Consider the following 15,480-nt stretch of genomic DNA (forward strand, 5'->3'; position numbering starts at 1 on the left):
ATTCATTTTTTTGATGGGTACTTTTATCATTATCAATATTGTAGGGTATCATAAGCATGGGTTAGCATTATTTCCTTAGTAAATAATGATAAAGCTAATGGAAAGAAATGAATTACACGTTCTGCACTGAAATTCGCACGTTAATAAATTTAATTTTTAATTTTAATTTTTTTTTTTAGAGAGTGAGTGTACACATGAGCAGGGCAGGGGTAGAAGATTAGGGAGAGAGAAACTTAAGCAGGCTCCATGCCCATCACAGAGCCCTATGCAGGGCTTGATCTTACAACCCTTGAGATCATGACCTGAGCTGAAATCAAGAGTTGGACACTTAACCTACTGAGGCGCCCCTACACATTAATAAATTGGGCAGTGTTAAAATTTATTTCATCTAACCAAATCTCTTTAGTAGGTACACAGTGGTAAAATAAGTTAATGTTGTTTTTCATAATTGCAATACTTTTTTTGTTTGGGAAATGGATCAATTTCATAATTATCCATACATATTTCATGGAGGAAATATGTAGTCCTTTTATCTAACCCCCCCCCCCACCGCCATGTAGAGTTGTCAAGGTTATCAATAGCAGTAGGAACTGTTGTGTACACTTGGTAATACTTTGTGCAAGGCCTGAGTGACCTTCTGAGTAAAGAAAATTCATGTACTTATGCACTGTTAACAAGTTTTTAGCTCTCTTAACAAGCCTTTGGAGAAGACTATAATTCAAGGTAGAGATTTATTCCACTAGCATCTGCAGAGGGAACAATTTGCCTGACAATTGTCTCCATATATTCATAGAACATGAAAATATCAATACAAAAGTAAAAGTAGTATTAACGATGTTATTAATGATAGTAGCAGACACAGACAAAACAGAGCTATTAATCAAACAGCTTCTGAATAGGAAGCATAGATTAGGTAATAAAAGGAAGAATTATTGGCATCTGCTCAATTCTCTAAGTCTAGACACACATGGGCCTGTAAAACCTTACGTCTTAAAAGTTTCTTTGTGCTTGATTCCCATTACTGAGAATGCTGATATTAAGAAATAGGAGTTCCACTACTCTCTCATCCCTATACTTTGGGTGGTGTTGTGACCAAAATCTTCTATAGATTATTCAAAAAACCTTGTTTTTCAAAGGCAATAATGCACTCTGCCAAAAGAAAGATCTTTGGGGTCTTTTTGAAAGATTACAATTTCAAATGTATTTGTAGTTTTCAAATCACAATTTTGTATGGTTTTCATTTTTTCATGGAAATACTTCAAATAAACTTATACTCACTGAGTTACTGTTTTCAAATATCAAGCAAAATACCATGTGGCATTGGAGGCTTAATCGATACGATTCAATGATGCTGAAGGTATTTGTAATTATAGCAGCAGCCAGTCTCCCCTCCCTTTCCTCTCCTCCCCTCCACCAACAGACCTCTGTATCAAAGACAGCCTACCCTTGCACTTTTCTCTTCACTTTATACACAACAATAGTTACTGAAGTCATTTGGTTTCTTTAAAATGAAACACTCATTACAAAGATTCAGGATGTGAATTTCTCTAAAAAGCTGTGCTCTAAATCAAAGTAACTGCACATTCTCTTCAGGCTAGAAAACCACAAATTATGGATACTTAATACAGAATTACTGGGCCCATATATTATATATGTGATTATTTTATATTTGGATGTCTTCCCTCATTATTTGGGATAAATTAAAGTCTTTAATTTGAGACCAAAGCTTTGTAAGCCAGAAGGCACACATTGTGACTTTCTTTCATTTGAAAACCCAACAACCCTGAACCATCAAATGAACTACCCTTGTAGCAGTACCAGTGAGCATAAAAATTTTGTTCTCTGATTTCCAAGTCTAAAGGTGCAGACCAATTTTTGTTTATAATAAAAATATCGATGGAATTAAATGACTTGCGTAGCCTCCTCATCAAGGGATGAACTTGCCCATATAGATGTTGTAAACTTTAAATTCTATCAGCTTAAGGAAAATATACTGGGTTGGTGTCAGATGCAGATGCACTCCAGGCCTAAAGAACTGGCCTCAAGAGGTAAGACACAGTGACTATGTTGTCCAATTCTGATACAATGCTTGTGACAGGCACTTGTCCCCAGATTGAAGTCAGACTGTATTACAGCAAATGTAACCAAAGGGAAAATACTTAAAGACTCTGTATGGGTGGAAAAGGCTATTATTCTGTCCCAGCTTAAGGTTGGCTGGTGTATGGGTGGTGGTGGATCAATCTCTGAGCCCTGACATCAAACCTGGGGCCTCAGAGCACCACTGACCCACAGTCATTGTAGCCATCCTCAAGGGACACAGTGATTGAACAAGGATGCCTAGGCTGCTGGCACTCCCAGCACTGGGAAAAGTGTGGTTCAAGCTCACATCTTAAATGTTAGCCCTGGCATTTGGATTTTGAGAGACTTATCAACCTGTTTCAGTGATCCTTGCTTCAAAGAAGACATTTTATAATAGAGTTCTATTGGAATCCCTTCTTTTCAATGAGGGATTACTGCTAATGCCAGTTAAGTGAGTGACTCATGTGCTATCTAAGTATTTGTTCTTCAGTGGGGAACAACAGTATTCAGAAGACGATATATAGAGATATTTGTCAAGTTGTATCATTACCATTGACTAGAATGTCACTTAATTGGAAAACATGTTTGTTTGATCTATGGAAGGTGCCTCTTTAACAAATGGCTAAGAGTAGTCATCAAATGAATATTGGATTCTCAGTGGAGAACTGAAATCTTCTTGATGCAACTAAAATGCAATACAGTTTCTGTTAGTTCCACTGTGTTGCCACACAGACTAAGAACAAAATTAATCAGAGGCTTTTAGTCAGACAATGGGTTTCTTCTGAAATAATGATAGCTTTTGTGAGGGAGTAAGGACAGAAAGCAAAGAGGAGCTGATGGCAAATTGGAAGAAGCAGCCAAGAATTTGTCCATTTAAAGTGATTTTTGGATTAAAGAATAGTTTTTAGTGGATGTTCTAGAAAAGATATTATTTTTAAAACAGACTTTTAAAAGCAAAGAATAATTAGTTACTTAGTTACTACTAATAAGGATCATTTAAAATAATTAATGACATGAAATATGTGGAGACTGGACTTTTGGAGAGAAAGTGGTATAAACAGTAGAAAAAAATCTCTTTTGAATGATTAGGTATTTATATGCTTTATCTTTCAGTTTATGAGTGTTTTTCTTCAGTTTTAGAATATAAAATTTAAATCTAAGAAATTCTCTAAAAGATTAAATGATTTTTCACTGCCTTTAGCAAAGAAATGTTCATGATGCCAAATATAATGTGAAGGCAGGATAATTACATGTTACCTCTTCATTTCTTTCATTCCTTGATGCCATTAGAAATAAAAGAGCAGTAAAAATGAAATGAGTAAAGTATCAGCATTAAAACTATTTATGCAGACCTAGTTGATCTCTTTGGGCTTGAATACATTTAAAGCAGAAGGCATATCTGCAAATTCTTGATGGATGTCCAAACAGCAACAAAGAAAGAAAAAATTACCCACCTACAACAGGAAGTTCATTTACAAAGGGTGAATGAGAAGGTGTCTTTAAGAGACCAACTTACGTTAATAAGTTCAACCTCCCAGATTTTTTTCAACAGGTCCATCGATGTGTAGCCATTAATTAGAAAGGCTTTGGTGTAGTCACCTAGTTCAATGGAATCCAGCCACTCAGCAACAGAAGTGGGATGATAGCCATCATGGCCAATGGGTCTCATCTGTAATTTAAAAAATCACATTAGGATTAGGTTACTTTGTGTTCTGTCAAACAATGGATTTTGCCACTTGGAAATTCATCTGATGTGAAGCAACAGATCTTTTTGGATAAGAAAATAAGGAAAACCAAAATACTTTACGCACAATTCTAAATCATTGATAATTTTCACGCTGAATTAGTTTTCAAAACTGCACCCAGAAATTTCTAATGTAGTTGCTATCTCCACTCCCTATTTGAGAAAACAAAATATGTCAAATTTCTGTTATAAACATTATTGACATTCTGTTGGATGGAATTTAAAATCATGTCAGTTGAGCAGTATTAAATTCAATGCTGAAGGCACAAGAAACTGTGCTCCCAAAATGTAGATGATAATTCTCATATGTATTACATCAAAGCATGTGAAAATAATGCATGACTTAAACATCCAAAGGAATTCATGCTTATGCAAGACATGTATTGTAGGTAGTGCAAACACGCTGGAGAAACATACTGCCGTGTGAAGCAGTGAAGAAGAGGCTTTTGGGTGTTTAGAGACCATGTGTTCTGCATAGACTCTACAGTATGTTAGACATGAATAGAGAACTTGCTGGCAGACAGGTTCCTATTTTTTGTCAGCTATATACAGATTTTTTTTTTCTTTAGGAGAACAAAGAAGTGTGACAGCAGCATAATGTTTCTCAGTTTAAATTGGAGTGTGAAAGTAATTTAAGCAAGAGAAACTTCTGGGTTTAAAATTTTGTATGATTATTCTAGTCTTTTAGCTTTTATTTGGAATTTTAGTTGAATTTGTGGTTCTTGGATTTTGAAGTAACTCACTTCTAAGGCTTGGCGTTGCTCTGGATGCCATGCGGTGTATCTAATACTTCAGCTATTATGGACAGGTGGTGCTTCAGCAACCGGATGTGATCGTTCAGTGAAATTCATGATGGGAATAGCAAACTGGGCAAAATACATAGATTTTCCTCTCCCTTCAGATTCAAGGAGATAAATATTAATGGAAATCTAGATGATTCTGATTTGTTAGCAGAGAAAAGATTAGTCTGGCTGTCAGGGATTCAGATTTTAATCCTAAACATGGTAGGCTTTCTGTCACTATGCAGCATTCTCATTTTGGAGATTCTTCTCACTCTTCCATTTGTTTTTTTGGATTCAAGGTGTTCATTAGGGATCAACACCTGTGAAAAGGAGGGATGAGAAGCAGAGTTGGGCAGAAGAGGAGATGGATTGTGATGGGTCCTGGCGAAGCCTCTGTGGCAAAGGTCATGTTATTCGAGGTCATGTGCTGGGCAGCCTTTGTGCCCCATCATTCAGCTGGATATGGCTGCCATGGGAGAAGCATGACTCTAGCAAGGCTGCTCTCCATAGCAGAGGCAGACCCTGCAGATGCTGACAGCTGGAGGCTGTCTGCTGACCACTCTCCCTGCTGCTGGGCAAGTCCTTCCTTGATGACAGAGCCTGGAGGAGCATTTCCGTGTTTTCCAGAATATTCTGGACCCAGAGTCACCTAAGGTTAACGTTTTGCCACATTTGGTTTCTACCTTTTCCTCTACACCCACTTCCTCATTCACATGCATACAACACACTTTGTTTTAGGTGAACCATTAGAAAGATGTTTTTTCACCTAACACTATTTGCAGACATCATGAAACTTCACCCCTTGATGCTTCAGTATGCATCTTCCAAGAATAAGGGAATGCTCCTACATAGCCATAGTAGCATCACACTCAAGAAGTTTATCATTGATAAAGTTATATTATCTAATATACAGTCCATATTTAAATTCCCCACATATATGCCAAATAGAACTTGTAACTTATTTTCCTTCTGGACAAGCTCAATCAAAAGTCAAGGCAATTATATTTTTAAGGATTTCTTCTGCCTTTTTCTCTTTTATTCTTCTGGGATTATGTTTACTCCATCATTTTTAAATTACTTTTTCTCCTTTCCTCTTTCCTATCGTTCCCAATCTATTTTCCATTTTGAGGCTTAAATGTCCTCTATTGGGAGTTATGGTGTAACTCATCATTTGCATGACAGTCTGAACTGCATCAGGCTTTTTGTATGTCACTTGTACATTGGACTGACCCAGTTTAACTACTCACTGAATGTTCAGTAACACTTAACACAATGTTTATTATGCAGTAGCTACAAATGTAAATGACAACTCAGGGTTTGTAAAATGAAGTTTAGTGGCAGTTGCAAATAACTGAATGTTGTGATGTGTAAAATTGAAGATTAGGATCCAAAGCAGAGGCACAAAGTATTAAGTACTTCATATTCTATAGAGTTATAAAAACATTGGGCTAGGGATATTCTCCAGTACTTATTAAGAGGTGGTTGATCCAATGCTACTATGCTGATTACTCACTGCAGCTTAGGAAACTCCCTGACTGTCCCAGTTGACAGAAGGAAATAACTGGAGAAAGGGCAAGAAGGAAGGAAGAGAAGCTCATTGGAGTTGAAATTAGCAGCTTGGCAAAGGTCTTACTGTTAGCCATCCAGGATCTGATGGCTCCAGCAGTAGATACAGGGGATAAACTTAGGAAGCCTTGAATCAGTCTGGGGTGGAGTCAGATGTCCCATACCAGAGAACTCAGCGCGCGCGCGCGCACACACACACACACACCACACCACACACACACACACACACACACACACACACACACTACTCCTTTGAGAGAGCAATTACTTGTCATCTGCTACACAGAGGTTGGTTGATGATCAGAGTTGGCCAAAGAGTGGTGATGGGGATACCAACTAGACCTCTTCAAAGCAAACCCTATTAGTGTAAAAAAAGTTCGTTTTCCCCTCCAATCCCTCCTTCTTGCCCCAGTGGCAGCAAATTTAGAATCAGAAAAGAGAGAGGTACCAGTCCCTTGGGGTAAGCCTAAACTTGGGAAGGGGAAGGTCAAAGGGAATAAAATTAGAGGCTTAAGTGGATTGGAACTGAGTTTTCAATATTTTACATGACTGGAAAGTTACTGGATATGTCTGAATGACATTAAAAATGACAGAGCAGCTGAACTTGGTTGAAGGTAGGATTGAAAAAAAAATAAATCATGTCAGTATCTGACTAAACGCAGACTGCTAAGTAATCTGGTTACTCCCGTGAGGCGAGTTCTCCCTAAGCAACCTTAAGGAGGTGAGAGGGAGGAACGTGTTTGGTGGGAGAATGGGAGATGGGAACAAGGTAGAGAGCAAGAGTGAAGAGAACCTGGAGATGAACATGCTGATGTGTACGGGGGCAGCGTTGATCCAGCCACTGACTTGATAAATATTTAGTCAGTGTCTGTTCTGATGAATGTTGTGGAACAGTACAGAACAAAACAGTCATAGTCTCTCCCTCAGGGAAATTAATAACTCTTAATTAGAAAGTATATAAACAGATAACCAATCAATTATGAAGGCTCTGCATACCTGAATAGAGGAAAGCATTAGAGCCAAATGAAGTTACAAAATTAACTTGACACGTATTTAATGGTATGCAGAGTGGTTACTGTGCTGCACAATAACTTCTTTAGAAGCAATTCTTCCATCTGTTCCTTCATTTCTGTTCCTACTGTCACTACCCTGTTTAGGTTCTTGTTAGTGCTTACAAAAACTAACGCAAGAGCCTTCCACGTGGCCTCCCACTTTTGGTTTAGCTTATATCATGCTGCTGCATCAGTTTTCCAAAAAGCCAGGCTTTTAAGTCAACGCTTGCACAAAAACCTATAGTGGCTCCTTCTCGGTAAAAATGCAAATGTCCTATTCCAGAATTCTAGGACAATTGCGATCAAGTACAAACTTATGTTTTCAAATTAATCCCATACTACTCTGCCATGTGTACCCTAAACAGTATATTAAGTTGCTAGCCATGCCATGAACATGTGCAAGACACTTTTGTATTTTTTCTAATATTATTTTCCATGCTTGGAATGCTTTGGCTTCTATTTCTATAGTGTTTCTTCAGGATTGGTTTCTCTTCTTGAGCTTGAAGATACAAATTTCCAAAAATTTGCAGGATTTCTCACATAGAGGGCCGACAGCTATCACATAACACAAGTCAAAAATGTATCTACTTCAGCTCACAACCGGCCCTCCCTCTCAGTTTCCAATCTCAGTTAGGGGGGGAAGTATTACACCATTTCCCAAGTAGATGCTCAGGAGTCATCTTACTTTCCTCTTTCTGTTTTACTATCATATTTAATTAGGCAACAAGTCTCATAAATTTGATTTTAGTTCCCTCCTTCCAAAGTGGACTTTGGAACCTGACAATAATATCTACTTCAAGTGTTGTTGTAAAGATTATATGATATAGGGCATGTAAATTGCCTATCACAGTACTTTGAATATAATACGTCTTCAATAGCTCAGTTTTCTTTCCTCACCACTGCTCTAAATTAGGTTCGTGCTTATTTTTATTTATTTATTTATTTGTGTGTTTTTTTAGCCTATGCTTTGAAACTGCATAATATTGAATCCTTTGGCTGCTAATCCTTTCAACTTCTAATCAAGATTCTTCTTTCCTCTGTCATCCCTCTCTTTTCCTCACTTCATTCCTTTCCTATCTTGTTTTAAAAAGGGTTTATGCCTGCTAACCTCTTTATACTCTGCCTTCCCCCAGCAGATAGCTACTTTTCAGAAATTCATCTAACAAGGCCACTCAAGTAGATTGAATTGTTATTTATAATTCCTCACTTTCTTCCTGTATTAGAATTATGTCTCTGTGCCCTTTGCCAAGGGATCTGCATTGTATCCACTGTGATTGGAGTCACTTCTCCATCCACTGATGTTGGCCATGTACTTGCTTGGCCAGTGGTACAGGTAGAAGTGTCAGTGTGACAATTTATAGGTAAGGAAGGCTCTGTACTTCTGTGACCTACTCCTCCTTTTGTGTTTTTATGCTCTAGTATAAGAATAACAAGTGGCTGAGCAGTCACATAACTGCTGGTCCCAGGAGAAAGATGAAGACTTGTGGAGCAAACCTAAATGTAACCCAGAGCTTAGAGTCTACCCTGGGTCACTAGAGTTTGGGCAAATCCAGCTGAAATTAGATGAACTACAGCTGCCCTACAAACTTGTAAGAAAAATAAATGTATTTTTTTGTTGCTGTAAAGCTTTGAAATTTTGACATGTAAGGGAAAACTAATACAGTCATTTTTAAATTTCAAAATCCTTGGTATTTATATGAGCCAGGGTTCTCCAAATAGAGCTAATAGGATGTGTATACACACATGCACAAGTTCGAAATCTGGCAAGTCTGAGATCTGCAGGCAGGCTGTCAGACTGGAGACCCGGGAAGAGCTGATGTTGCAGCCCAAGCCTGAAAACAGTCTGGAAGCAGAATTCCCTCTTTTTCTGTGGAAGACCTCAGTCTTGGTTCTTGTAAGGCATTCAGTTGATTGGATGGAGTCCCTCCATATAATGGAGGGCAGTCTGCTTTACTCAGAGCCCACTGATTTAAATGTTTATTTCATCTAACTAATGCTTTCATGGTGACATATAGGCTGGAATTTGACCAAACATCTGGATATCATGGCCTAGCCAAGATGACACATAAAGTGATCCAAATTGTTTAATTTACGAGTCCAAAGGCATCTCCATGAGACTGAGAAAGGCCAGGGATGCAGAGCTGAGCTAACATCAACATCCTTCCCAAGCTTTCTGGCTGTCATCTAGTAAACATCTATGTCCTGCAGCTTTACTAATCCAAAACTCAGTAATTCTGGATCTTAGGAGTATGATTTCAGGGGGCATAATCCATTTTATAGCTCACATACCTCTGTACCTTTGCTCAAGCCATTCCCTCTGCCAGGAATACTGTTTCTCCTCTGTTCTCCTGTTGAAATTCTACCCATTCTTAAAAGGTCTTATTTAAATATTGCTTCTTCTGTGAAGGCTTCTCCAATGCTACTCCTACTCCCAAGTCAAAATTAATCATATCTTCCCCAAGATTTTTGCAGTAATTTTCATATAATTCTATTATAGCTAGAGATGTGAGCATCCATCTTCTTCATTAGACTGTCACCCTTTTGATGAAGAAACGAGGTCTTAGCCATTTTGTCGTCTTTTATGTGCCTAGTGGAGCATCTCATACATATCAGGTATTTGCCAAATGTTTATTAAATTAAGTGATTTAATGAACACATGAAGATTAAGTGACAAATTAACTTTAGTGGCATGGAATCCAGTTGTAAAGGAGATTTGTATTTTGTACTACATATTATGAAAATGAGGGCTATATTTATGCCTAACATTAATGTTGCACAACTACTTAAAATGATTACAAACCAAGACCCAATTACAGGTAATATGCTGTGTTACAAAATGCATTGGGCTTTGTTTCCATAGCCCAGCATCTCAAATCTTCTATTAACAAGCTGTGTAACTGAGGGCAAGTTACCTCACCTCTCCAAGCTTCAGCATTCTCATCCATAAAATGATGGTGTTGGGCAAATGATCTCAAAGTTCCTACATAATTCCTAAATCTTGCAATTCTATATTTTGTAAGTTAATGTCAAATTAGTGTCAGATTTATTTATCCAGTAAAGAAAATAAGAAGCCCAAAGGCAAAACTAAAAAAAATAAAATAAAATAAAAAATACAACACAGGACATTTAGGCTAAAGATAAGGTGGCATCCATACTTGTTTCATGAGTCGCCAGAAGCATCCACAAGGAGCACTGTGACTCTTTTTCCAGCAGGAACATCTGGCAGGACAGAGCTAGACAGAGACAGCTCCAGTAGCTGCCAGGCCTGCAGAACTGCTGAATATGAATGGGAGCTAGGCACAGTCTGTAATCTGAGAGGCAGAATGGTGGGTAGGCAGTAGGCATTCCTAACAGAGGGTCACAGCAAGGCCATCTGATTCAACACGTTGAATCCCAAAGTGTGGGGAAAATCTAAGCTGGGACAGAAATTGGAGTCAGCAGTGAAAGAAGCTTCCAGGTCACCTTCAATCTAAAAAATAGGTTCCTTGCTCTAGAGTTGCCTTTTTTTTTTGTCTTCCCATGAGCTGGAACATAAAGTGTCTGTAGCCCAGCTTTGACTATACAGGCAAAGTAATACCCCAGAGTTTGGGAAATGCTTCTCAAACCTTAATGTACAAAAGAATCATGTGGGAAATCTTGTTAACATTCAGGTTCTAATTCAATAGGTTGGATGGAGAATTTGAGATTCTGTATTTCTAACAAGCTTCCAGTAATGCTAATGCTGTCAGTCCGTGGACCATACTTTGAGTAGCAGTGCTTTAGAGGATGACAGAGCAACAGATGGAGGGTCCTGGTTCTTCAAGAATTGCATAGAGCAGAGCCGACTTGTAAACCTGGACTGCTTACTTCAAGATTGTTACGTGGGAGAAGTAAATGTTCTATTCTTTAAACCACTACATTATGGAGGTTTCTATTCTAGCAGCTTAGCCTTTCCTCTAATACAAACAGAATTGAAAATAAGGGAATTTCATACATAACATTTAAGGAAGCCTATACTTCCATTTGACAGTATGTTGCACTGTCTCTTGTTTTGTGAAGCCATTAATTTTCACATCCGTTGCCATTAAAAGAAACCTCATTTCCTTTTACTGTGTTTGTTGGCATCTTTTTGTCAATCACACTGTCATCCCTTTGTGATAAACTATGCAAGCAATAAGAGGGGGAAGTTGTGGGAAAACCTCAAGTATCTAGCTTTGACACCTTGTATCTGGGTACATGGTGATGTTACTAGCTGAGAAAGAGAAGAAAATAGACTGAGGTGACGTGCATGATTCTGAGATATGAGAAATTATAGATGCTGTGGAATTGTGCTCTAAATTTGGGGGAGAAGTCTGAGGAGACGTAACTTTGGGCCTCATAAGAGTATAGGTGGGTGTCTTGGCTCCTCCACTTATTAGCTGTATGACCTTGAGTAAGCTACTCAATCTTCCCTAGCATCCATTTTCTGATTAGTAATGTGAGAGATAAAATTAACATCTACCTCTTGGGGTAGTCATAGGCATTCAGTGAAACAATGCAAGTAGAGTTTAGCACCGTACTTGGCACACAGAAACACTCAATAAATCTTAGTTATTTTTACCATAAGTGGGAGCTGAAATCATGCATGGATGAGACCGCAGAGGGTGTGTAGTGTGAGAAGAGAAGTGGTGTGAGGACAAACCAACACTTGCAAAGTGAAAGATAAGAAGTATACTCAGGAGGCCAAAAAAGGAATAGTCAAGACAAGAAGGAAGGTGGGGGAAATTTAGTTTCAAAGAAGGTATAGTCAGCAGTGATGGAATGCTGCAGAAAGGTCTACTAAGATGAGGACGGAGAAGGGTTCATGGGATCTAGCCTGAGGCTAGGCTGCCCTGGGTTGAGGTATAGGTTAGAGATGAGAAAGTGGAAAGTGTAATCAGAGCTATTTGAATTATATAAATGGAGTCTGCATGGAAAGAGAAGGAGGGAGATGGAAGGTTTGAGAAAGCACAAGGAAAAGGCATTGGAAAAAAGTGAGAAATGAGGACTCGGGGTTGAGGAAAGTCTGAAATACAAGGGAATATAAGTCCAAGGGTGCTATGGAGATTGAGATGACATAGAGGGCTTGTCTTTTGCTTTGGGATTTTGCTAGCCTTTCTTGGAGATTATAGGATGAGAGACATAGCTGGAGTAACTTTGGGGTTAATAATCTTTGTGTTAAAACAGTTGTAAGGGCTTGGACTTGGTGAGAGCTAGATCCTTGTATGTGAAATACTGGTAAAGATCCTCCCATGGGCAGGGGCAGTCATCCCCGGAAACAAACACACAAACCTGACCATCATTTATGTAAACCTACTGGTTGCAACAGCCCCAATGGACCAGTCTCAGTGAGACTTAAACTTGCCTATGAAGCTACAATGGACTGTGGCTTCTCTTTTCCCACCTGGATGTACTTTGTACTCACAGACTCCCTGATACGACTTTTGTAATACAGACAGCTGATGTCGTCCAATGCCCCCCTCTATTCCTGCTCCTTGTTCTAGCCTCTTTTGCTCTGTCCTGCTGCTACACAAGACTCAGACTAACAGCAGCCCTGAAAATAAACTGGGACAAGCAGGGCTAGCAGGTGCGTGCTGCCCAGTCCAAATGCAGGTCCATCAAGTAGTGTGAGGATCAGATCTCCCATAGGCTTTGAGACTTGGGCTTAGACATCACTGTGCTGTGTCATCAGTGGCTCTTAAAAGACTGACTGAACATGAAAGAGAAAGGTAGATCCACTGACCACAGGGCCCCGGAAAAAAGTCTATCCATTGCCATCTAAGTGCTATTGCAGTGCAACTTTGCTAGGAGAGATACGTCTGCAGAATGGATAGGACTATTAATGATGAAAATGTCACCTAACAATATGAGACTTTGAAGACCCCAAAGTGCTCTCACATACGTTATCTCATTTGTGAGGGGTTTTAGGAAATCTACAGGAAAATATCCTTTACAGAGTTTGAGACTCTGGGTGCTCCATGTAATGAGATTCTTTCTGTGGGAACCAAAACAATTAAAACACTGTGACTACTGTTAAGAAATGAGGTGTGGCAGGTCTCTGGTTGTACATATGCAGCAGGTGAGGGAGACATGTAACATGTACAAATCTGTGGCTTGCAGTCCCTTTGTTTAGAATCAGGCTCTGTTATGGGTATAATTTCTATAGAAGAATAGGAAGAAATTTAAACCCTCAGAGGTAAGCAAATTGTGTTTGGATGTCATCATGCACTTACAGTTGCACGTAATGGTAGCGTCTGTATTTTTTCCCATCAGCAACTAAGCCTTGCTAACATGGGGTCTCTTGAGTAATCAGACAATTGAAGACTCCTTGCTTTAGGCACAGGGCAGGAGCAGTGTAGGAGTGATATCCGGATATTACTTGGCACCACATTTTGGGGGAGTAAAGGTAAAGTGCTTTGGATGGTCTCTTAATGCCCTTTGATTACTATCTCAGGAATAAAAGAAGCAAACTAAAGTCTTTCCCAGAGAGGGCCTGAGGTATCCCTTATTTTGACAAACCTTAGACCGTGTACTAAACTGCAAGTGAAGCAATGAACAACAAAGTATGCGTTATTAAAAAACATTTTCAAGACACAGAGGTGATCAACTTCCAGTAGCACAGAATAGTAGGCTGGTGAACTTCAGGGAATGATGTTATTGGCCAGACCAGTCCTACCTCTGGCCATCAGGGTTAGGGGGCAGCCCATTAAAAAATTTTTTTTAATGTTTACTTATTTTTGAGACAGAGAGAGAGAGAGAGAGAGAGAGAGAGAGAGAGAGCGCATGAGCTGGGGAGAGGCAGAGAGAGAGGGAGACAGAATCCAAAGCAGGCTCCAGGCCCTGAGCTGTCAGCACAGAGCCTGACATGGGGCTCAAACTCACGAACTGTGAGATCATGACTTGAGGAGAAGTTGGGTGGTTATCTGACTGAACCACCCAGGTACCCCTAGCACCCCTATTGATCAAAGGCACTGGACTCACCACAAGTTTAAGAAGTGAAGCTTCCCAAACACACAACCTCTACAAATCATGCTAGGAAAAAACAATGGCAACAATAGCAACAACTACACAACTATCTCTTTATTGCTTTGCAAGCAGTGTGTGTGCTGCCAGCCAGACATTGGCCTCATCAGCTTCATCTCTATGCACACATCGAGTAACTGCTATCAGCAGCATCACCAACAACCTGGCAGTTATCCGCCAGGTAAGATCTGTGGGGTTGTGGTGAAGAGACCAAGAGAGCCACCATTCAGTACACCATAAACATGGTTATGGAGTTGAATGATATCATTGAATAGTTTTAAAACTATGAAGTTTTTTTGTAAAAGCTTTTTTAAAAATTCAGTGAAAGGACATGTTTTTTTTAACCATCTTTTCATTTCTAAAATCCTTGTGGAGATAATTTTGACCCTAGATACTTTTGTTAAACATCACTATTTATTTTGATGTATTTCCTTGCTTCAAAGCTCTTCTACAAAACAAAAGCTCAGATTAAAGATGAAGGGGATTTACTGCAAGTAGAGTAAGGTGCTGAACAATGCTCACCATCATTCACATTTTCAAGCTCCACCAGTGATATGAATTATATTTGGAAAAAGATACAGGATCACTTTTTTCCTCTGATGGTACATATCTTCTGACATTCATGTAGATATTTAATGGTTATGTAGCACACTGCTTTGCTCTTAAAACAGAAATTTTAAATGCTACTATCAGTCAGGAAAACTGTTTGCATCTTATTCATCTCAACAAAAAAATTTCCCCAAACTTGAGTCTTTAGAAAATAATGAATGTTCTGAATACCAATTCTATTTATTTGATATTTAAAAACCATGTCCTTTCTCAGAGCCTCCAGGCATATGCATAATAACATCACCCACTGAAGTACTTCAAACAGATAAATGTGCCATAAAACCAAAGTTAGCAGTATACAAATGAGTAACTTATGTTCTGCCTGGGTAAGGAAATACAAAGGATATCATTCACATGGTGGCCAAAAATTAGTACAGGAATTACAAATTTGGGGACCTACCATACATTCATCCATCTGTCCATCCATCTATCCATCTATCCATCCATCTATCCATCTATCCATCTATCCATCTATCCAACCATCCATCCATCCATCCACCCACTCATCTAGTCATTCATTTATTCACTCAGATACTTATAGCATCCCTACTATATTCTAGGTACTGTTCTGGATGCATCAATGAACAAAACATATAAAAGTGCCAGTCCTTATGGGGCTTACCTTCTA

General features: G+C 38.9%; 1 protein-coding gene across 1 annotated transcript in view; it reads right to left on the bottom strand.

Annotated features, from left to right (window-relative positions):
• The window catches only part of ANKS1B (ankyrin repeat and sterile alpha motif domain containing 1B), a 448,876-nt gene that overhangs the window by 284,107 nt on the left and 149,289 nt on the right, over window positions 1-15,480 (bottom strand). Inside the window, 1 exon segment of the mRNA XM_032594029.1 lies at window positions 3,596-3,748. Within this exon segment, the coding sequence (XP_032449920.1) occupies window positions 3,596-3,748 (153 nt within the window).

Source organism: Lynx canadensis, chromosome B4 (assembly GCF_007474595.2).
Source record: "Lynx canadensis isolate LIC74 chromosome B4, mLynCan4.pri.v2, whole genome shotgun sequence".
NCBI lineage: Eukaryota > Metazoa > Chordata > Mammalia > Carnivora > Felidae > Lynx > Lynx canadensis.